Below are 25,226 nucleotides of genomic sequence, written 5' to 3' on the forward strand. Positions count from 1 at the left end.
GAAAAGCACCAAAGATTAATTAAATGCTAGATTGATAGGGTTGTAGTCACTCATTTCATCTTCTTGTCAACTTATTGTTCTACCAGTGTTGATCCCTGACATAACTCTCTAAGTCTGAGAAATAATGTGAGATTTTACAGTATGTAGGCAGGTCCTGGTTCTTTAAACATTTCTTTAAAACAGATGTTAAAGGTACCATGTACTGGATAATTACAATCTAATGAAAAGCGAACATTAGTAAAATACATCTAAATTTCAGTTAAATAAATTATTTCATCTGTTTGATAAGAAACAACTTAAAATATTCAATTTGTATAATATCTTTAACAACTAAATATGTCTGTCTGTTTTCCCAATTTACTTTTTTTCAGTTTATTCTTTGACACCACACAGTACATTTAACCACTGTCCAAAGAGAAAGACCAAACCCACGTTATGTGTGATCAAATCATTCAGAGACTGAAGTTAACCAGCCTTTGACAGACTGTGAATACTAGAGAAAATTTGTTTTTTATTAAGACACGCACTCAAACCCATTGGTATTATACCACCTAAAAATCCACTCATGCAGTTCCAAAATGTTCAGTTTGTATGTTAAACTTTCTCCTAAAACAAAACTTAACTCCTCTGCAATTTAACACCAGAGAAAAAAACGGATTTTCAGCTGAGCAACTTATTTCACCACTAGAGGAAATCCTAATGTCTTGCTCTCTAATAAAGCAGACAATGTCTAAAGAAAGATTTACTTCTTCATGAATCTCCCCCAGACTCAGCTCTTTGATCTCGTTTCTCTGTCTTGTGCTTGTGCCAATCAATGTCATTAAAGAAGGGGTATCCTCTCAAAGCAATTCAATTTAAGCTCCTCGGCTGCAACGCAAAGTATTCAAAACAGTTCAGCAGAGTGATGGATCTACGTCCAGCTACTGCTTAAATAAAAGACAGCTGGAGTTGTAACAAGAATACAGGTAATTAGTTTTGGCTTCATCTGACAGTCAACTAGACTGAAGTTAATGTTCCTCTCCTTTGACTGTGGTAGAAAGCAATGCTAAACAGTAAAAGAAGCCCAACCCACTCTCATCTACTAAAACAAGCCTGTCAAGGTTGTGAAAGGATAAGGTAGTTCCAAGACTGCTTTAATAATGCAGAATTAGCTCATTACATTTCATGTTGGAAGTAAAAAGAAACTTAGGCACAAAACAGATCTTGGTCTGAGAAAGAAAGTGTACTAAACAGATACTTGGACAGGAAGTACTGGAAGAAGCATTGGATAGGTTGTCAAGTTTTAATTATTCATTCTAACCCGTACTAAACTTCATGATAGGAACAAAACCATTGTTTTTTTTTAGGAAAAATGTCAGAAGCAGATTCCATTAAGAATAAGAAAAGTTTTTTTTTAAACTTTTAACACTAAACGTTATTTTTTTTAAGCTGGTATGCTGGAATCAATGAGAAGGCACGCAATTAAGATGTCTCGTACTTACCGTTCAGTCCCCGTTTTAAGGTTTTGGGGAACAGAACTCAGGCACGCAATCTCACTCCCAGTCACTTCCAATCCTTCTGTGTCTTCACCACTGCTGTGCTTCCCATTGGCTGCCCTTGTTATCCTGCTTTCATTCTTTGGACAGTCAGGTGCCCCCTGCTTCTCAAGATTCAGGAGGTTCAGGTAGGACTCGGTGCAGTCCACCTGGGTCATATGGACAGGGGTGCTCCCTGGATCACCAGCTGGAGTGGAAGTGATGGGCATATCAGGTCCCAAGCTGTAGTTCTTCTTCAGGTTTAGGGAGAGCGACTGTGCTGACACAGAGTTCCACCTGGAGCTTGTCTCGTCTGAATTAACAACAAAAACACGAGGTTACAAGCTCAAAGTCCACACCTCAGCTCTCTCTAAGCACAGGTTTTCTACATTGTAAGGAGCGTCTTCTAAAAACAAGCCCTGGGCTTGGCACTACAGAGCAGTGACTCTGTTTTGTTCTGAACTCTTGGTTCCTCTACAGTAGAGTGTTCTTAAACTATGGGTCAGGACACAGACTGGTTTGTGAACAGCATATCCATAAGTCACAGCATTTGGCCACAACATTTTGGCGGGTCAGAGCACATGGGGAGCTGTGAACTTGATTTTCCTAGGATGATGAGGTGAACTCTCTTGGCTGAGTCAATCGCTACCTGACCGTGGGGAAAAGGCTCTACGGTGTTCCTCGCTGTTGTGAGGAATGAGCCAGGGAGCCGCTGCAAGGGTAATGATACTGTAAGTCACTGAGAGTGAAGAAGAATGAATGGTACTCTGAAGGTGGCATATTCAAAAGTAGGAGAGAGGAAGTGGGTGAAATCAGTACTCGACCTCCTCCTGAACTTCATACTTCCCAGAGTTTAGCAAAACTGTAGGTTACTACATCTGAATGAGGCTCATCCCAGAAAGGCCACAGCAGTTAAAAGGCCTCAGTTTACACCCATTAGACCCTCAGATTTATTCCCACATGTTTATATGATAAACAATGTACGATACCAAAAATCAAATATCTTACTCAAAAGGATTCAGAATATGACTAGAATAAAAAAAATGAAGTCACAGTAATTTTGTACAGTAGGAATCAAAGTTTGCCAACACATGAATTTGCCATTTTTTTTTTAAGATATGAATGCAAATTGAAAAGGTGACTTCTGAATCTTAGTTCAGGGGGGAAATCAGTTAAAACATCACAGTCTACTTTCTACAAGAATATCTATTTCTTTTTAGTACTTTTGAAAGAGTTGGGTGTTATTGTTCACATCGTCTTAGGGTACAGTGTTAAACCAACAATTCAAGATTTGTGCGAAAGGGCCTTACGGTTGCTTGTTTTCTGGACTTTGACTTCAAGGTCTTTGAGCTGTTTGACCAGCAGAGCCACGTGCTGCAGGAGATCACGGTTCTGCAGCAGAAGCTGATGGACACGGGCCTGGGCCTCAATGCGAGCCGTGGTCTCGGCTGACAGCTGGTCCCTCAGTAGCTGTACCTGCACAGGGGTTAGGAAAGCAGTGAGAGAAGAGGACAGGGAAAAGCCAGCTGGAGTATGTCACAGGTTAAGGAAATACCTTTTGGGAGTATCAGCATTTGTAAATTTAGATGTTATAATCTTATTTTGTTCTAATCCAGTTGAAGAGGTACTAGAAAATAATCTTTACATGCTTCAGCAGTGTAGGACAAAAATAAAATTCAACTTAGAAAACAAAAGATTGCAGTCATTTTAAGTAGGTTTCATTAATCTTTTGACTATAAATCATAACGATTCATGTACCTTGAAAGGGGAGTAATTGTGACTGCAGAACTTCTTTTTCTAATTCAAATTGAATACACTACACAGATCTGCAAGTGAGTTTAAATTGTATTGTCATGTTGGGCTTCAACTCCTAATTGCCAGTAAAAAGGGAAACAGAACCTGGGGATATTTCAGTGTATTTTTATCTGCAATTTTCCGCCATTATCCCAATCATGCTGTGCTTTTCTGGTCATTCTTTTTCAGTCACTGCAGTGTATGCAAAGTGCTCCATCTAGTGGCACACAAGACAATGTATAATCAGGATTTTCATTAAAACTACAGTATCTTTCTAAAGAATACCAATCTTGTGATTCCAAAGGACTTTATTACTTAGGATAGTAAACATACTTGATCTTATTATGATTACAAGCGCACTGGTTCAAATTACATTGCTAAAGACCAGATAAACCTGTGCTTTTGCTTTTGGTGTCTTATTTATGCATTTATTCATTGGTTTGCTCATTCGGATAGAAAATGAAGTCACAGCCACACGCTGTACGTACAAAGACTTGACTAGGCTCAGTCAGACAACGCACAGCTGGGCTGAAGCTGATAACTTAAGAAGCCCACTAATAATAGAACTCTTCCAAATAGTGGCCTGTATGTGAATGAGTTTTCTTTTCTAATGACAATTCCAATGAACTTTTGAAAACACGATACATCGGGTTTCTGCAAGCCAATTTTAACAATCCATACACCAGCAATTTTTTTTTATACTGCAATGAAGCTGGCAAGAGAAGATAAATATTTTATCTTCTGAAACACTGCTTAATCAGGATCAATATGCTTCTGAAATAAAATATGATTAGGACAGAATGAATGTCCTCTCTCATTCATAACATTTCTGCAGCTCTTACATTGTTAATTGTATTACCCTTCACCAAATGATTCAGATAAATTATCCCACTTGCAGCCTTAGTGCCCTCAATAATTATTTATTGAACTGGCTCTTGTCCTATTTCTGCCGTGCATTCAGACAGCTCTGTGAGAGACTTGAGGTCAGGCACCATACGCAGAGATGTTACACTGTGATCTTTCATGTAATTCTCAAGTTCATGGCTACACAGTACACCACTTCACCTTTCATTAACAAACAGTACACACAAAAGAAACACTGTTGTCACCCAGTTTCATATAAAAAGCTGGCAAAAGTCTTTTTTCTGGAGACTGATCTATTACTCATATGGGCTGAGTCAGTTAAACTAATTGCCTTAACACTTCTTCATACTTACTCGGTTTGAAAAATCTTTTTTTATTATTTTTCCAGGGAAACAGTCAGACTGAGTCAGACTGTCACAGTAAGGTGCCGTGACTCTTATTAAAACCAACCAGTGTAGCTCAACTGGTAAAGGCTGCTCACTCCAAACCTGGATTCAGTGATCCAGTTGTCTAATGATACCACCCAAGCCTCATTGTACAACTGGCTCAAGGCCCCCCTGAGGCAGGGCTGAATTTCATTCTCATCTCGCAGCTCTCAGTGAAACCTCAAACCCTTTGACTTGGTACTCAGGTTCCAACAGGCTTGTAGTTCTGTCAGTGATGGATGCACCTCACTGCGCTAATATCAGCGCTGAACCTCCTGTATATCACTACAGAGCTTGCCACACAAAAGAGTGAATGGCTCAAAGAGACAGTCGAGCTTGTGTGCTTTTCCTCGGTCTCCTCAAGTGGGCACAGCCTTGTTGCTGTGAGTTGAAACATAAAGGCACATTTCACAATTTCAAATTGGGTGTATAGAGCACACGATAAAAAATGTATTGGCAAATCTAAATATATAAAGAAAAACCAAAATAAATTGTAAATGATTAATTCTAATTTCTAAAAAAAACCAAAAATTTCCATTTCTAAAAATAATCCCTCATGACAATTCTGATTATGTTAAGATAATACATATTCAGATAATAAATATGATAAACAGGTGCAGGTGTTCACAACTTTAATCTAGAAAACCTCATATAATAGGAAAAGATGGCTTTTAAATTGTTGCTGTTATTAGAAATAATACACAGCTGTAGGAAAACAGGGTTTACTAGTTCACATAGTTTTAAATATGATTTTTTTAATGGATAAGATGAATACTTTTTCCCTGATTTTCAGTGTTGAAAATAATAAGTAGATAATAAGTATGATAAACCGGTATACAAAATTAAACCTGAGTAAAGAAAACCTTATATATTACAAAAATATTTGGAATAATAAAAGGAAAGGATGGCTTTTAAATTATTATTAGAAATAATAAGAATAATATACATTTCTAAGACATATATCTATAGGAACATTGGGCTTACAGATTCATGTAGTCATGTCATTTATTTTACAGCTTTCGTACCATATGGTAATGTGAGAAGCCGGAGCCTACCCAGCAAGCAATGAGTGCTAGGCAGGGTACACACTGGATGGGGCGCCAGTCCATCGCAGGGCAAGGGCAAGCCAATCGTATATGGGGACAATTTGGAGGACAGGGTACAGGCTGAGGGGGGAAATTTGGCCCAGACACTGGGATAATTCCCTACTGTTATAAAGAAATACCCGGGGATCTTTATTGACCACCGAGAGTCAGGACCTTGGTTTAACGTCTCATCCGAAAGACGGCGCTCACTACAGTATAGTGTCCCCGCCACTATACCCGGGCACTAGGACCCACACAGACCGCAGGGTAAGCACCCCCCACTGGTCCCACTTACACCACTTCCAGCAGCAACCATAGCTTCCCAGGAGGTCTCCTATCCAGGTACTGACTAGGCTCCACCCTGCCGAGGTTCAGTGGGTTGTCATTTTAGAGCTGCAGGGTGATATGGCTGCTGGCCCAGATTCACTTAGTGTTAAATATTAATTTTGAATGGATAAGTTGTTTAGATGAATGTTTTTCCTGATTTCCAATGTTGAAAAGATCATGCTCACATTACCTGAGCCACAGCCACTTGTGTCTGCTGCTGCTGCTGGTGCAGCTGGTGCTGGAGGAGCTGCAGCTGGTGCTGAGAAGCCAGGGGTGTCAGCTTAGGGGAGCTCTTGCTGCTGGGAGACATGACTGTGTACAGGGTGCACTTCTCCATATCCTGTGAAAGGAAAACACAAACTCAGAAGAGGCATGTGTGGGAAACTCAGGGTAATGAGCAGAAGCGCTAGACTACTGCATAATTCAAATATCTTCCGCTCCAATGTGTGACAGTTACCCTCAAAACATTAATCACTAAACTTGTGGAGTCTCCTGCAGAGCTAACACAATGAAAGGAACTGGACCAAATCATATGTATGTAATTACAGTATGCTACCAGCATCCAAGCAGAGCTGCCCAGTTCACAGAAGTATTAAGTTTATATTTTGTATTCCTCACCACTTAAAATCACCAGTTATTCTTCTCTTTCAATATGACCTTGTCTTGGTATTTTTCTTTTCTATAAGTTGTCAATAAAAGGTCATATTGAAGTGCACATGCCCTCTGTTACAACCCGAAATGTCTAGGGGTAAAGGGGTGTAACATTTAGGATAGTTTTTGGATGCAGGTGGGTTTTGGTGAGGGACTGAGCGTGATAACAAGTGTTGGTGCAAAAGTGATTATTTTAAGGTGAATAAGTGACTGGTACATAATAGGATACAATAACACACAGGGAAAAGATAACTAGGGCAGTGCCAAAGAAAAGTAAACAACAAACAAAATGGAGCTGGCTAAGAAAGTGAGGGAAAGCTAACCTAACTTCAAAAGAAAACCCGAAACACATGGTCTACAGCGTCTTCAAACGCCCTAGCTAAACTTCGCTGACTACCCAAAACCACACAAGACAAACGGCACGCACCCGTACTAATTAGTGTTACTAATACAAATATCATACAAAAGTTAACTAAAATACACAACTGAACTAGGAATACAAATAAGGGAAAATGAGAGTAGACACAAGTAACAGGGTACAAAAGAACACAGAGTTTGATACGATACGTCTGGGCAAGGTAATGGCTAAACAAGGATAAACACAAACAAACGAAAAGTACAAGATGAACACAACCCAACAAAGGCAAAGATATATGAAAACACACACACAAGAAGCTAAACGAAGCCGAAGCAAAACCGAAAGCGAAACGAAACTGAAGCTGAGCAGAGCGGGACCGAAGTCAAATGAAAGGCCCCTTCATTCTGAAAACCTCCAACTTATATACTAAATAAGCTGCACTCTGATTGGCTGAGAAGCTGATTGATGACGACGACACAGGGAAACAATTATGTAATGATGGACCAATGGGGGAGAGAGAGAACAATCAAGGTCAGGTAATGTGGAACAAAACACACATGGACCACACACTAGGATGTAACACCCTCCAACACTGGGAAGCACTCTTGCCATTTTTCATGCTTTTCAGCCTCTCCACTCTTCTAGTAGTGCCAGCACTGCAAGCAGAACTGATGCAGCTCTCAAGGATGACACTTTAAGCTCATAGGTGCACAGCATTTCATACTGTAAGGGCTGGTGATGCAGGCCATTTACCCATCCATCCATTTTCTACCCAATGCATCCAGTGCATCGTGGGGGAGCCGGAGCCTATCCTTGTAAGCAGCAGGCACAAGGGAGGGTACACCATGGATGGGATGCCAGTCCATTGCAGGGCACATACAGACACACCCAAACAGGGCCAATTTTCACAAAAGACAATTGAGTAACCAGCTTGTCTTTAAACTGTGGGAGCACCCAGAGGAAACCCATGCAAACACAGGGAGAACATACAAACTCCACAGATACAGTAGCACCCCAAGCATTGAACCCATGACCCCAGCACTGTAAGGCAGCAATGCTAAACACTGTGCCACCCTGATGGATTTCAATGAATAGTACAGTAAATTGTTTTTTGGACTGAACTCAAAACCTGAACTTAAACTCACCTGCAGTTTTGAATGAGTGTGGAAACACTCAGGACACCCTTGCACTTGATTACGTTTCTAATTAGTCAGCATTATTGATTAATTTGAAGATGAATCCCTGCAATTAAACATTCTAATTTGGAATACACATTTGTATTGCAATTGTAATTACATTTATAATTTTGGCTGAAACACTGCATGGTAGCTTAATCCTAAATGGACAGGCAATTTACTTTGAAGTTGAAGAACACTTATTATTCCCTGTACTTCTTAGATATAGAACAGAACAGGTTATTATTAGACTTTCAGTGACAATGAAAATGTTGTTAAGCAATGTTGAGAGAGCACAGTGTGTTTCAGTGCGTTTCTAAAATAATCTCTTTGGTCTCAGTGAAACTAAGGTCAGGCATGCATGAGTCTGTGTTTGCTGAGATTGAACATCTCTCTTGGTTTGCTGCTGTCAAAATTGTACTCTGAAATAGAGCACAATTGATGTTACATGGTAGCAAAAAAAGGTTGTGCAGTTACTCAGGGGATATACAATCTTAATGTTGTAAAATACATGTTATGGTTTTAGAATATTTTGTTATGTCCATAAAGACATAGAAAGCAACAATGGTGTTTATAGTACAAGCAGTCTCGAACATTTGATACTGTACTCTGGATAGAAAAAAATGATTGTCATGCCCTGAAATGTACAGTATACCAATACTACTGCCAGTTTTTCACATGAGAATTTTACATATATCTTCAGTTTAATTAACACTGTTTAACATGTAGTTTAAGGTCAGTTTTCCCCATTACTCTAAACAGCTGTATTGTGTTAAATTTAAATTGAATTCTCAGTTGTGTATACTCTGTTTTAACATATTCAGCTGTCGTGCTCTTTTTCCACTATTGAAGGATAAAATGTGAATAGTTGTTAACAACAAGTCAGTGATTAAAACTGAGATGACAGATACAATATTTGAACTGAGATGACAGTTTTCTATAGTACATGACTTATAATAATAATAATTAATAATTGCTTACGCTTATATAGCGCTTTTCTGGACACTCCACTAAAAGTGGTTTACAGGTAATGGGGACTCCCCTCCACCAACACCAGTGTGCAGCCCCACCTGGATGATGCGACGGCAGCCATAGTGCGCCAGAACGCTCCCCACACACCAGCTTTGAGTGGTAAGATGGGAATTATAAGGAGGCCATGACTGGTAAGGGCCAATGGGAAATTTGGGAAATTAGGGGTTACACCCCTACTCTTTCGAGAAACACCCTGGGATTTTTAATGACCACAGAGAGTCATCCGAAGGACGGCGCCTGTTTACAGTATAGTGTCCCCATCACTATACTGGGGCATTGGGACCCACATAGACCACAGGGTGAGCGCCCCCTGTTGACCCCACTAACACCTCTTTCAGGAGCAACCTTAGTTTTTCCCAGGAGGTCTCCCATCCAGGTACTGACCAGGCTCACACCTGCTGAGCTTCAGTGGGTTGCCAGTTGTGAGTTGCAGGGTGATTATGGCTGCTGGCTTTATGTACAGTAGTTTGTACTTTGAGCTTTGGGGAAAAAATGTTTCAAAAACGTCAAATGTCCATTTAACAGGTAAGCCACTATGATTTAGAAACAATCCATAGCTTACAAGAGACAGGGACTGCATTAAAAAAAATAAACCTAAAATGTGCTGATAAAACAGATCTGTTTTAATGTCGTTTTATTATTATGGTCGTACACACCATTGATTGCTTCCTGTAGAATTCTTTTTCACTGTGTCTACTTGGGTTACACCAAGCGTGTTGGCTATCTGTCCAATTTAAAACTAATAGCTTCGGGAGAAAGCTATGAATAGTATTTCAAGGCTGTATGACAGGGTAATGACAAGATTTCATTCAGACCACTTTCAGCAGAAAAAAAACAACAACCACCAAATCGCCAACATTAAGCAGGTTCAAAACCTAGAAAATTCTAAAACACTCCCTTACAATGAATATTTTTTTCTTTAGATTAGAACAAGATATTTGAGGGCTGCTCTGAGGAATAACCCTTTCTTGCTGAAACTCTTTTTGGAGATAAGAAGTAGGAGTCTTTTAAATACAGTATACCCGCTAGCTTTGTTGTGCCTCATTCTAAATTTTGCGTCTCCGATATGTCAGGACTGTGAGGGTGCCTTACCTTTGTAAACAGACTGACAGCTTCAACAGCAAGTGGCTACAGCAGTGTGACAGCAACACAAAGGGCAACTCTCTTTTTCTGGTACACAGCAATGAACCACAATCAATTCTCAGGGGCCTGCTCTTGAAATGGCAGGTACTGTAGATAGGGAAAACTCTACGTGACTAATGGCTTGGGAAAACAGTAGTACCTCGAAAATCATGTGAGTGAGCCTGCACAAGGGTGTTTGTGCGCTACGCTGTGCTGGTACTGAAATATGAGTCCACAGTTTTTCACCAATTACAATCAAGCCTCTTTTCTCTAAGGAAATCTGAATCTGACAAATTATAAATCACATAACTTCCTGAATTTATCTCCGTGCACAGTCCTAAATGCTAAATGATATGAGCAATACTTGATATTTTGTAAATCAATACGTTCTCATTTTACTTTTCCATTATTTGATGCAAAAGAGGGCGAATAATACAAAAACATATTTTCAGAAAGTTAATATGGATAATAAGGACACCAGAGATCTCATTAAACACAGCTACTTTACTCAGCTCAATACTTTACTCTATGCAGTACCTATAAATTTATGACAGTGTTTCTCTGAAAAACATCTCATTTTCCAATTAAAATAACGTGAATTATTCAGTGCAGAAATATTCTGAATTCATTTTATAACTACCTTCAGAAAATAACTCTATTTTTTAACATAAAAATGAATAAGAATAAATAACCACCTCCGAACCCCCAAATATTTGAAAATCACATATTCGAATTTTAAAAGGGCAAAGAGGCTGAATCACAGCTTGTGTGTGTTTGCAGTACAATTTCACCCAGGCAAAATAAATTTGAAAACTTAATTATCTTGACAGGCCTGTGCAATTTCTAAATTATCCCAAAATCCCACACGCTTTTAACTCTGGCAAATTGTGCTTCACACAGAGCGCATAAAATATGGCAGTGGAAAATGACTGGGGAAAAAACAAGATATTCTGAACTCGCTTCAGCCCCGTGAGAAGGAAAAACATTTGGGGGAGTCCTGTGTACCCCTGACTTTCATGCCCTCTTTGCCCGTCCTGGTCCCACTTCAATATGGAGACTTGGCTGTTCGGCTTGCCAAAACAGCTGTTTCAGAGAGCAGCTCACCTCGGGGACAGAACAGAAAAAAATTGTCTTGTCACAGATGTCTGTTTTAATGGTCCTCCAAAAGCCTTAGTCTTCCCACAAGGACACAAGTCATTTCAGAAACATGAAAAGACCATTAAGTCTCATAGATCTTCAGATTGATTTCTGCTTCTTCACTCCTCTCTCTGCCTTCTTCCCTTTTAGGATGATGAAGGACTTGTAAGGACTGCTTGCTATTTTCAGAAAACATAAAAAGCTATAACACACCACTGGACTGGACCCTTCACTAAATACTGTGTGTGGATTAATGATAAGCATTGTAAAACGTACAATAGTAAACAAGCTTGAAATGAGAGCTCATTCCAGGTACAATAGTAAAGTGTCAATATGACTGTTGTATTAGAATGGATGATACTGTACACTTCTACAACTAGATTGTAGTGGACCTTTATCACACTTTATTATTACTTTAATGAATATAAATGTATATTCAAAATACTGTTTTAAGGTCTGGCTTATTTATTTTGTAAAGTAATTTACTTTAGAAAGTTTACATAAAATGACAAGACAAGCATTTCCAGAATAAAAAGAAAGCAAAGAATGAAAAGCAAAGAAAGCAAAGATGAAGCCTGTACACAAAAGAGACTGAATGCCAATCAAAAAAATGAATCTGCATCTAATCCCGACCATACATGTCAACCTGAAGTCTAATAAACCTAGTAGCACTGTTCACTTTTATAGAACACAATTTCTTAAAATGGTAGTTTGAGCCTCAGACCATATTCACATGTAGAGATACTCAGACATGACTCAAAAATCTCACTTGAGGCATTTGCACATATTTTCTTCCAGAGGGCGCTATTATCTAATTTTTGAAATCATAGTGCTCATCAACAGTGTAGTAATTTAAGAAACCAAACATTATACAGCATGTTAAGCACTGCAAATTGATTTCAAATATAGATTTGCTTACAGATATACTTCTGAAATTGTAACTTTTTCAGAGAAGGATGGAGGGTTTCACATATGAGCCAAAATAGCTGATCAGGTCAGATCCTGGTTTCCATAGCATTTAGCAAACAGAGAGCATGTGACTCTTCACTGGACGAGATGAGATCTATGCCTATCACCAGTCATGCTGGCCCCCACTTAGACAGGGTGGACTGGAGAAATGGGGGGGAAAGTACCTCATCCAAAGTACAGCAGCCATATCACCCTGCAACTCACAATTGGCAGCCCACTGAAGCTCAGCAGGAGTGAGCCTGGCCTGTACTTGGATGGGAGACCTCCTGGGAAAAACTAAGGTTGCTGCTGGAAGAAGTGTTAGTGGGGCCAGTAGGGGGCCCTCACCCTGCAGTCTGTGTGGGTCCTAATGCCCCAGTATACTATACTGTAAAAAGGGGGCACTATACTATAAAAAGGCGCCGTCCTTCAGATGAGATGTAAAACCGAGGGTGTTTCTCGAAAAGTGTAGGGGTGTTACCCCGGCATCCTGGCCAAATTTCCCATTGGCCCTTACCAATCATGGAGGCCATAATAATCCCCATCTATGAATTGGCTTCATTACTCTGTTCTCTTCCCCACTGATAGCTGGTGTGTGGTGAGAGTATTGGTGCACTATGGCTGCCGTTGCATCATCCAGGTGGGGCTGCACATTGGTGTTGGTAGAGGGGAGTCCCCATTACCTGTAAAGCACTTTGAGTGGAGTGTCCAGAAAAGCGCTCTCTACAGAAAGTGTAAGGAATTATTGATTATTATTACATCAGCAGTGTCTGCAGCAGGGACTTGAACCCCTAACCCAGCAGTTATGGGTCCCGAGGCCTACCTGCTTTGCCACACTGCCCCCTTTTAGGGTAAAGTTTTACAATGCTGTTGTACTATAAATATTGCAGATATTATTTCCAACAAATAATCATGTCCCAAATTCATCAATGTCGTGTATATTTTCAATCTGGAAACCGGCCTTCTTATTGAAACAAAAATCTACTTCAGTGACACTGTAAAAAACCAAGGATACAAGGCCTCATACATCACCATGCCTTTCAGCAGACACCAGAAATCTGTTACCGTTGTGATTCACAGCACACAATCAGGCTTCTGAGCTCTTACAATTCAACATAAGGCTGAGCATATGGGATTGAAGAATATTTCTTTAGTAGAGATAAGCAGAAAAGGGATTCGAAAATAACAACAAATCAATTGGCTGTGTAAGGAGAAAATGCAATTTTAATTTCCGATGGGGGGGGAAGATATTTTTTTATCTCTATTATGAAAGAAATTTTCTACTCAACATGTTTGAATCCACACTCTCTCTTGGAGAGGGCAGACCTCCGATCAAAATTTAGACTGTTGACTGTGAGGAATATGTCCATGTAAACACCTGTATTCTTGTTACATTCAGACTAAACTATTGTAATGGGATACACAACTGCAAGTACTATAGCCAGACTTCTGCGTGTTGAAAATGCCCAAAAAATCCACAAACATTTAGTTAGAGGATGTAAAAGGTCTAGTTCACCCATATTTAACTGTCCCGCAAACAACATACACACCAAGCAGAGCACTCCAAATTAAAAGATAGCAGTTAGCCAGTAACCCCAAGATCTTCACAATAACTGCTGATGACAGAACCTTTATCTTCAGGGCTCCTACATTTTGTAATGACCTCCTTAAACACATAAGAGATCGCCCAACAGTCTTAACTCAAGTTAAGTTATAAAAGTCTTAAACCAAGGCCCAATACCTGTTTCTTAAATGTGTGTTTTTCTTAGCCTGTAAACTAATAGGGCTGCCATTGTTTAGGTTGTGTTATTTCATTTGATTTTCCTTAAACTGTGGTCCTCCACCCAGTTACTGTATCCCAATTTCTCATATTTACATCTGGATTTACAGTCTGGATTTTGCTGGCATCTATCACAGAACAAGGATATCTGTGATGTCAGAACCCAGGGTCTAGTGAAATGTTAGGCCCAAGATAGCAGCCACTGGAAACCTTAGCTGCTTCCCTAGGATAATCCTGATGACAGAACCAGGACAGCAGGATTCTGAGCCTTAGCTTGGCAGATTCTTCATGTTGTATTAGGTCTGATGTGCCACTAACTCATGATCTGGAGGTGGAGGCAAACACTGGGTCTGAATGTTTTTCTTTTCCACTCCTCCTTGCCCACAAGGTGTCTATAAAATATTCCTAACTGTTATAATGCATTCTGTTGCAAAATGTTGAGCAAATAAACAATTGATTTTTCTTCTGGAGTGTTGAGACCCTAACCAAGAATAAGACGCTTCCTAATAACAGATGGATGACATCTAAATTATGCTTGCTATTCTCCGGTTAGCAAAACCTTTTCCCTGTGGGAAGAAAGTAAAAGTACATCGTTTGTCACTGAAAAAAAAACAAACGGATGCTCAATAAGTGAGGAAAGAGACAGTGAAAACCCTCAGGATTAATTTTCCCTGAATTAATTTCTCTAAATAAATTTTCCCTGAATTCACTATATGTAGCTTCAGTTAGCAGGTGGGAAACCCAAAGTTTCCAAAGAACCACATATCAGGAAGGATTTTTTTTCTGCAAGTTATAATTATGCAAAGCCGGGCCTGTAATGTCTCCTGTGAGACCCAAGCTTGTTGCGGCTGATGAAAATTAATTGAAGTGGTGGATGTGGGTGAAGGGAGGGGTGTGCGTTTGTGCTGTCAAACATGAAGGGCGCAGAGCCTTAATTATTAGAAGTCATTCCTGGCATTTTCAATTCAGGGGAGTTAAGCAAAAAAAAAAATATATCAATTTTTTAGCACCCTCTCCACTTCTCCTGTTGCATGCTCATCCCCCTCAGCATAGAGAAAATCATCATACTGCCACAACCATGACGATGATTAGGTCGTTCCCATGGAGACATCGGTACCTAGTGCAGGTTTCTTTGGCTATCTTTGAAGTGCACATACTTATATAACCCTAAAATGGGATTAAAGGACTGGTGAGGAAGCCTTTTTTGACTTCCAAAAGAACATCTTTAGCATTAGATCCTGGTGTCTTCAGTCCAACAGCCCTGTCCTCACCTGCTCCAAACCACAGGCGCTTAATCACATTGTGGCCAAGGTGGCACACTTATTATACAGTATTTGAAAGTTTGAAAGCAAATCCAACACAATGTAAATAGTCTGAAAAACTTTAGGAATGCAATCCCCTGGATACCAGATGAGGTACAGTATAATGGATTAAGGTTAGGTTTGTTCTGTTGCTTTGAAAGTTACATTATTTGTCATGAGTCATATACAGTATGGTACTTGACCTTAGTGGTACTGCACATTAAATCTATCAGGGCTATTGACTGATCGGGACACCGCGCACGGGACACGTAAATGTTACTACAGTACATTAAATGTGTACAGCACTGACTTCAGGTGGAGATTTAAACAGATATTCAATATGCTTCTCCCGTACTATACGGAACTTTACTCCATGCTGAAATTTTCCCTTCAGCATGGAATAAAGCTTAACCTGTTCCTCTGAAGCCTATACATGCTAACTCAGCAACAATACCTTCCTTGAACTTATAGTTCTATACTATGCAATACTATTGAAGCATATGGTGGGTTAGCGCATGATGCAGGTCCTCCCCACAGAACAAGAAAGGCATTGAGTGAACCTGGCATTTTTACGTTAGAAGACTGAGGAATTACATTCTAAAGATGTTTTTATTGCTGTAGTAAACGTGTAGTGCGCTGGTCTCAAAATGCGCATAACATTATCCCGGACATTCAGATAACATCATGTTGCAATTAAAAAAGCCTCAACTTGGCTGTATTGCCGCCTCCAAACAGTATGACCCCCTTACACAGAAGTAAGCACCCCTTTCATGGTTCCTCCTGTATATACAAGTTGTATATGATGAAACACTACTCTTGAAGTGTTTATGCAGATGCGCTTGTACCGTATATGCTATTGTACAGCCTGCTGTCACTGAGCTATCATGCTGTTATCATAATTCTTAATGGCTCTCATGCCTGCAGTGGATACTAGCTGTCCTGAGACTGGCCTTTGGATGACTAAGTCTGAGTAGATAGTATGCTCCTCTTCTCAATAGCATGGATGCTACAGTCTGATGGTAGATAGATGATGATCATATTGACATTAATTCCCTCCATTTGCCTAGCACTTTTAAAGTGCTTCCACCACTAAATAGACAGGATCTGCACCTAGACATCATTACCTAAAAGATTCCTGCCACCAGCATTCCCAGAGTGTTTTTACTCTGTCTTATACAAAGCACTAACTGTACTGTGATGGGGGTAATCAAAACAGACGAATCTGAACACTTTTTCGACACGCACACCACCATTGGATGTGCAGACATCCTCCGAAAACATATCTCACATCATTCAAGGGGTCTGATATTCTCTCATTTCAGATGCAGTCGGTATCAATGAAGGAAAACCAAGGCCAAGATAGGTCCTTATAATACATTACAAGCAATAATATCAATTATTTTTAAAATTATAGTGGAAAATTGGTTACATCTAGTAATGATAGACCTGTGTTAATAAACAACTCTAAGCCTGCCAGGAAAGAAACTGGTACTTAATGGAATATTTAATTATTTATTAATGATCCTACTTAAGGCTTCTATAATCTGTAGAGAAAAAAAAAACTGGATCTGTAAATTTTATTATAGGGTCAAACAATTTGCTGCTATATACAACAATATCATATACAGCTGTAGCTCAAACTGCTCTGAATTAAAGATGTTAACTCTTGTTAACACTTTTATCCATAATTTTGTGCTTCATTTTTCCATTCAGACCATTTAAGTTTTTTTATTAGATGAATCACTGCTGTTGCTTCCCTTTAAATTTGAATCGTCAAGCAGAAAACTCAGTTTTCCGGAAACAGCTGTAGGATTTTTTTAGAAATTCCAAATTAAGACTTAAGAGCGGACAATACCCCCTACCTGAAAGTTCTTGTCTTTACGGATGTGAGAGGACTTGACTACATCCAGCTCGGAGAGGCTCTGCAGGATCTCGTTCACAGCCTGCTCACACAGTGCCGATGCTTCGGGATCAGCCTCAGACTTCCCCACCTCGTCCTGTTCAGCGCCCGTTAACTGGCGACCTGCAGAACACAGCAACGCCACTGACACGCTGTCTCCCATTTGCGTTTCAGGTCAGATTATGATCACAAACGTGCTGTCCAACAATCTGTTCTAGTCACCTTGGCACACAGCAGTGTACATTCCCTTAGGGCTGTTGAGTGCCACAGGTCTCTACCAAAGTCTTTAAAAGCAATGTAAGTTATGGAATATATCAAGAGCAAATTGCTCAGCTTTTTGGCATCATTTTAGTTTTTATTTATTTTCATTTTTCTTAATTAAAATAATGTAACATCACTTTATTAGCCCTATACAATTTCTTGCATTAGGTATTTGTCTTTTCGCATACCCAAGTTTGCTCCCCATGAGACACAGACAGACAGTGAGAGAAGCTTGGGGTCAGAGCGCAGGGTCAGCCATTGTACAGCGCCCCTGGAGCAGCTGGAGTTAAGGGCCTTGCTCAGGGGCCCAACGGAGTAGGATTCCTCTGCCGGCTGCAGGATTTGAACGGCAACCTTCCAGCCACAGGCGCAGATCCTTAGCCACAGAGCCACCGCTCCGCACATTAATAGTGTGCTTTCCCTAATGTACGATCACTTCAGTTCCCGGTGTATGATAAAATAATCGATGCACATCATTTTGGCTTTAGGCGGTGCTGCAGTTGTCTTTAATGCCGTTGGGCGGGTAATTACGAGGCTCATTTTGTGCTCCACGACCTGTCCCTGCTCACCCTCTGCTGGCTGCTCCTCCACTGACTTGTCACTCTCGCCGTCCGCACTCTGCTGCGTGTGCTGCAGGCTCAGCTTGTGACACACCTCGAAGGCCTGGCCCACTGTGCGTACAATGCGCATTGCCTGGGTCTAAGGGCAAGACAAACAACATGCAGTTATAGGGTCATTTCAAAAAGCAGTGACGGCCTGAGTATGACCGTGTTCGATCTCTGACCTCAAACTCAGGCCGTGTCCTGATACCCCCACTTGCAGGCCCCTCGTTTTCGTGTTCCCGCTCAAGTCCCATTTCTAAATTTGTGTGTCACCAGGATGCTCACAAGCTCCCTCAAAGTGCCTTCCTCTGAAGCCCGCATTAGAGTCCGCATTCCGCTTGGAATCATCCCCAATTCTTTGCGGAATGGTGAAATTTCATGTTCTAGCCTGTCAAAGCAGAGAGAAGTTGCCATGGAAAATAAAATAAAATAGAACATTTTTACAGTTTTAAAACTCAAATTTTCTGTAAAAATAAAATTTCAGTAGGCTGCTTCAGATTCATACTGCATGTATTCTAGAGGTGACATGAAGCTTTTAATTCGTCACCCCGTTTGGACTAATGAATATTTGTTTACTTGCGGTGTATTTTGTACACGGAATATTTAATCGTACACATATTTTATAGCACAGAGCTTTGAGGTATTGCCAAGTTTACCTTATTTAGTTTACTTTAAATGAACATGAATGATTGCGTAATGTTCCCCGTACTCTCATTTGTGTACTGGGACAGACAATATAAAATGGATTTAGTAGTACAAAGCTTTGAATAAAAAGACCTTCCTTAGTTTACTTTGCCCGTTTTGAGTCGAGCCTGCTCAACATGAATGAATGGTAATGGTCCCATTACCATTTTTATAACAATGCCCCTCAAATACTTGAGCAAACTTGCGCTACGTCACAGAGGTGTGGATTTGGAGGAAGGGCTTAGGGCATAGTGCAAGTTTTGGGACTCATATACTATTTGGTTTACAGCACAGCAAACTTCTTTTTTTCTTTTAAACTCTGCATTTATTATCCCGGTGTATAGTTCTATTATTTATCATACATCCATTATCAGATCACTTTGCTCTCGGATAGGACGCCAGTTCTCTCAGAAGCAGCAGGTGCAAGGTGGGACTCCACGCTGGACAGGACGCCAGTTCAAGTACACATCAAAGCACGTATGAACAGTTTAGACATGCCAATTAACTTTGCTGTAGGGCTGGGCGAGATAACCTCAAATCAATATCACGATAATTTCCCACATTTACCTCAATAACGATAAATTCACTATTTTTTTTTAAACCCTTGAAATGATATGATTAGATGATATGCTGAAAGATCACGTTTTAAATATGCTAAACTATTAAACTTAGTAAATGTCAGGCACCACAGTTTGAGAAAAATATTTTCTTGAGGGCACAACGTATCTCTTGTCCAGGGCTTGAATGAGTCTTTTGAAACCACTATGCTCCACTGTATCTATGGGGGCCATGTACTTCACTATGTAGTATGTAATGGCGTTAGCTGTCTTGTTACATCTGCGTAAACCTTTTGCATGTTGAGTGGCATTAGTAAATGTTTGTGTTAGAGACAGCTGTTTTGGGGGAATCACTTCGGCCATGAGTGTGTTTGTCAGTCTCTCTCTTTTTTGGCCATGCACTCTTCGTATTCCACGACATGGTTGTGTTTCAAGTGATGAAACAAGTTGCTCGTGTTACTTCTAGAAACAGAAACGGTTTTCCGACAGAGTTTACATCAGGTACTTTTATATAGCCCTCCTGTGGTCTTCTTTCATCAAAATCTTGATCTGGCACTCAGCCTTAAAAGAAAAAAAAAGACTCTACTACTGTACAATAGTGAAGCAGAACCTGTCTATTTAAAGGGAAACTGAAACGCTAGTTTCAGATTTCGAGGTTAGAAAGATTGCAGCATTGATGAATGCATTTCAAACTGCAATAGCGGTAAAATATGCACAGTAACTTCACAAAATAGACTACATTTCCAGTTGTGCTCAGTGCCATGTTCTGCGATTCAGACCAAGGCAACAAAGCTTCCGGTGACGTGTTGCGGCCCTATGACATTGTAAACCAGCACCCTAGTGAATACAATAGAAATATTGCTCCAGACTTTGAGATGGTTTTGACGACAAATACTACTTACAGTACTTGTTAACTCTGCATGCAGATCATGTTGGAACAGTTCTGCAGTGAAATGTCTGACGCACAACCTGTATTCTTACGCTCATACATCTCATTTCACTAGCCATTATGGTGACTAGTGAGCGGGAAGGGCATTTGTGGGAACTCAAATGCGAGCTGCGTGAACATGGTGACTTACAGTACTTTCATAAAGGTAACAATTTTGTGCTTAATTAGACATTTGTCATTTTTTTCTATAATATCAATGAACTTATTCTGTTACCAAGATTAAATAACTGGTTTGAGAAATAGGGACTGGAGGTCCCCTTTAAATGATGTGTCCCTTGGTTGTCAGTATTTCTATCCAATTTGCATCCCAGAAACTGCTGTGGAAGAGATTTAACTCTCTCCTGCTTGAGGCTATGTTTGATAGGATAAAGCTAACAAGAGACTACTGTAAACTACAATTGGTTACCTGGTAGACGTTTTAAAAGTTTTAAAGTCAATTTGGTGGCTTAGGTTCAATATTATTATTATTATGGTGGTCTTATTCCAGAAATCAGTGGACATATTTGGACATTAATCTAAAAAAGCCTCTTTGAACCTCCGCTTTTCCCAATTTAAATACAATGAAATACCAATTTTTTCTTCTTCCTGATTAAGACCTAATAATACATATAAATGCACCAGTACCTCTCCACTCAAATCTGCTTTCTCATGGTCTGTTAATGAGGAATCAAATAAGGCATTCTTATTTTTATTTCATCCTCTGGAGAGTCGAGCTAACTTATAATGTCTAGGAGTCCTGCACTTGTACAGTAACACCTGAATTCAAACTGAGACACGATTCTAAATGAAATTAAATGAAATAATAACACTAACATTTATAGCAGTAGAACAGTTTATTTCCATTGAAACTGCAGTTCAGAGGTGTCTGCTTTTATTGAGGTTTAACTGCTGAACCATACTTAAAAAAGTGACAAACCTGAACACCTTTTCACTAATTACTTAAATTATGATTGCATTAAAATGATTTTGTTATGTTATCTGTATATTACTTGGTTTTATTAACACAGTAATCAAACGTTCGGTGCCACTAAGGGCTGACTGTCAGGAATCTACAAACATGCAATTTGTGGCTCATGGCCATCACAGAGTATGGGAAGGTCAGGTAACTGGGTACTTTGGTGTTTTCTATCCATGTAAAAATGGGAAGAAAGTGCAGCAGCTGTTCACACAGACACAGCTGATTAAACAGCAGCTAGACAGCAGTGCAATCTTCAACAGCTTGTCTCAAATGAATAAGAGAATATAGATTCTGTACAACAAGTCCAACAACATAGTTGACTTGGCAAAGTGTCGCCAAGTGTTGCCAAACCACAAAAGCACCACAACGTCCATCCCTTCTCTCAAGCGGAACATCATATATTTACAGCTGACTGAACTACCATGTTCAGCGTTCAGTCTGTGAACCACACGCAAATGAGAGATTTGACTTAGTGCTGGCAGATCTCTGTACCTTCTTCTTCGATTTGAAGACGTTGCATCTGAAAGTGTTGCTGGCTCCATCCCGCGCAATGTAACTGAAGATCTTTAAGTCTTGCGAATCGTGGGACACGTAGAAAATCCTGAAATATGTGTTATAAACGTTAAATACAAAAACATGTTTTGAGTAAGAAGGACCACAATCATATCACATCTTCCACAATCATATCATGTCATGTTTTTTTCTTCAATCAGCTTAGAAATAAAGAAACCTAGAACTACTTAATATACATACTAATGTGTTCAATCCACTGATATTTTCATGAGAAGAAAACGAGTACTTTAAGACAGACTTGATTTGGAAACTCTTAATGCAGGGGAAATCTTTTCATTTTTAAAGTTAAAAAAAAAGTTTTTGAGGAAGAATAATGTCCTTTAACAAAGTTCAAGGCTTGGCAAGGCCACAATCATATCTCCCTTTTTTCTTTCTTTATCCAGCTTATAAATAAAGAAATCTAGAACTACTTGATATCCATATTAATGTGTTCAGTCTGTAAACCATACTGTACTAGAATGAAAGATGCCTTTTGCTGTAACCTACTGAAATTTAACAGCATTTACTTTAAGTAGAACACTGTTATAAAAATTGTTATAAAAATGGTAATGTGACACCATCGCACGACACACTAGGATGCAGTCCTTGGAAATTATTTACAAATTGAATATTTTCATCTCTTAGAAAATGTCACACCTTGTAGGGCATCTGGCTAATTAGTCTGTGGAGAGAGATTCACTTATTACTTGGGCTGCTGTACTTTATATGAAGCCAATTGGCTTGTCTGATCTCAGGTCTGTTTCTACAGTACACTGTGGGGTATGTTGTGGTATGTAAACACTTACAAGCATTAAATGGAGCAGTATAAACTGTGAAAATTAGAGCAATTTACACTGTTTTCTAATACAACCATAAACATAACAAATAAGTAAAACAACTTTCAGCAGTCAAAGTGCTGGAAGCAACAAGAATAATATGGATTCTGCTGGTGTTATTCTAAATACTGACTGAAAATAGCAAGACAAAATCCTTTCAGAAGTACTATATCAAATAGAGTCCACTCCTCACCCCATAAGAACTGTTGTTAATGAGGGGAGACCACCATCTAACCCATTTGCTAGTTAGTAGCTAACTGATCCAAAGCTTTCATTAAGCCGTTTCGAAGAAGCCAGGATATGGGTTTTGATAACATTGCTGGGTGGCTTGTTTCATACTCCCACAACGCACTGGTAGAAAAGTGCCCCCTGTTTTGGGTTTTAAATGAACTTTCACATACTTTCCACTTGTGTCCTCCTGCCCATGATTCATTGTTCATTCTGAAAAGGTTCACTGCCTCTGAAGATTTTGAATACTTGTATCAGGTCTCCTCCTAGTCTCTTTTCAAGACTAAAAAGGTTCGCTTATGTCTATGATTCTGGAGACACACAGCTTAGTCTTAGACCTCAACTTTCTCCCCAGTCTTTGCAAACATAGATGCCTCACAAAAACTGGGCTGTTCTTTGTCATACCTTAACCTTGCTTTTGCTATTTGTTCTAACAGCAAACTGGTTCTTATTTTAAAGGGACATGAAACCCAAGCAATTGAGTAGTTTTCCTTTTTTGTGTGTGTGTGTGCCTAGAAAAATAAATAATTCATTTCTGACATCACTTGATTCTTTCAGTCCTTGTCATTTAAGAATATTTTTCGGCTAAGAAAATTAGTTATTTAAATACGTCCTTTCGAAATGAGCACATCAGCAAATGTTGAGATACAGTAACAGGAATGTCTGCCTTAGAATACGCTTGAAGAGTGAAGACTGACCACAGGTCACTCAATATGTAGACGTTACTACCAACGGGAAGCAGTACAATGGATCTCCACAATCTGAAAGCTAATGAATTTTGATGGTCAAAATGAATAATTGAAAACACAACCAAACTCTACAAATTCTTATTAAATATATAGAAAAGTTGCCCCTGCATTACGATTTTCCAAATCAAATCTGTTTGAAAGTGCGTTACTCATTCTCATCAAAATATCAGTGGATTAAAATAAAAGTGCCTAGACATTTTAGGAATTCCTTGCATTCAAAGGTAGAAATTGACCAGGAAACTGGCATTCACATCTTTTGGCCACTTTGTGCTTGATTCATTTCAATTTTAAGTGAACAGGAGCTGTCCATCTACAACTCAGTGCTTTTACATGTTATCACTCTTATTTTCTGAGCAGTGGCTGGGATGGTTTCAAAAGACCTGAAATATGATCCATATATTATTTATGCAAAAATTATACATAAAGAATTACAACTCTATATGGTATATAGAGGGGTGGTGTGGTGGCCCTGTGGGTGAGGCTCTGCGCCTGTGGCTGGAAGGTTGCTGGTTTGTATCCTGTGGCCGGCAGAGGAATCCTACTCCGTTGGGCCCCTGAGCAAGGCCCTTAACCCCTACTGCTCCAGGGGTGCTGTATAAAATGGCTGACCCTGCGCTCTGACCCCAAGCTTCTCTCCCTGTCTGTGTGTCTTATGGAGAGCAAGTTGGGGTCTGCGAAAAGACAAATTCCTAATACAAGAAATTGTATATGGCTAATAAAGTGATCTTATATTGCAAAATCATCATGCCCAGTAAGTCTAATTTACAATACTACAGTAAAGCCAGATTATTCTACATAATTAATATTTATATTATATATTCAGATACAGAAATATCTATATAATTCATGGACTATATGCAAAACTAGTCTGTATGCAGAGGACTGTACTGACTATTTTATATACTAGAACAGAAATAAAGTGATTGTATTTAAATTGAGGGTGTTACTTGAATTTCATGGTCATATCCTTAGTCAATAAAACGGATGGGAAGTATCAACAGGATGAGACTGATTTGTTACTGATGTGTTTGTTTGCTTATCGATGTGGTAATGAGGGGAGAAATGGGATAGAAAGGGAAATGTCAATTAAGCCACCTGCCTGTAAATAGGGTCATGCATCACCAACATCTTGCTCTCATCCCATGTCCATTCTTTCCTCTGCCGTAAAGAATTAAAAAGATACTGTTAAACACACTGCGCAAGGACAAGAGAAAACAGATACAGAAAAAAAACAGTAGCTAAGGCTGGACAAGTAGATGGCGCTTTTTTACAAGCGTGGGAATAAACAGAGTCTACAGGAGGTTTGAGAGTCAAAAGAAACCGAGAAGCTTCTGTAAGGTAAGATAAGGTGTGAGATTGTTTTATTGCTGAGTTTTTTTATCTTTGTGGAATATAACCTAGGACAAAAAGACAACCCTCTGGGCTTTAGTCTAATAA

General features: G+C 39.5%; 2 protein-coding genes across 5 annotated transcripts in view; one reads left to right on the forward strand and one right to left on the reverse strand.

Moving 5' to 3' along the window:
- The window catches only part of ttll11 (tubulin tyrosine ligase-like family, member 11), a 309,887-nt gene that overhangs the window by 171,675 nt on the left and 112,986 nt on the right, over positions 1-25,226 (forward strand). The window lies entirely within an intron of this gene.
- Positions 1-25,226, reverse strand: part of LOC148644029 (carboxyl-terminal PDZ ligand of neuronal nitric oxide synthase protein) — an 87,628-nt gene that overhangs the window by 11,393 nt on the left and 51,009 nt on the right. For 2 of the 3 annotated variants that reach the window (XM_088614926.1, XM_088614925.1), the window contains exons 5-12: positions 24,889-24,947; positions 21,917-22,025; positions 18,244-18,373; positions 17,376-17,536; positions 6,200-6,349; positions 2,825-2,990; positions 2,164-2,226; positions 1,482-1,827 (exon numbers count right to left, since the gene is read on the reverse strand). In XM_088614926.1, the coding sequence (XP_088471052.1) occupies positions 1,482-1,827; positions 2,164-2,226; positions 2,825-2,990; positions 6,200-6,349; positions 17,376-17,536; positions 18,244-18,373; positions 21,917-22,025; positions 24,889-24,947 (1,184 nt within the window). The remainder of the gene's footprint in view (positions 1-1,481; positions 1,828-2,163; positions 2,227-2,824; positions 2,991-6,199; positions 6,350-17,375; positions 17,537-18,243; positions 18,374-21,916; positions 22,026-24,888; positions 24,948-25,226) is intronic. The other variant, XM_088614927.1, reaches the window with a different exon arrangement.

Source organism: Lepisosteus platostomus, chromosome 21 (genome assembly GCF_059453375.1).
Source record: "Lepisosteus platostomus isolate fLepPlt1 chromosome 21, fLepPlt1.hap1, whole genome shotgun sequence".
NCBI lineage: Eukaryota > Metazoa > Chordata > Actinopteri > Semionotiformes > Lepisosteidae > Lepisosteus > Lepisosteus platostomus.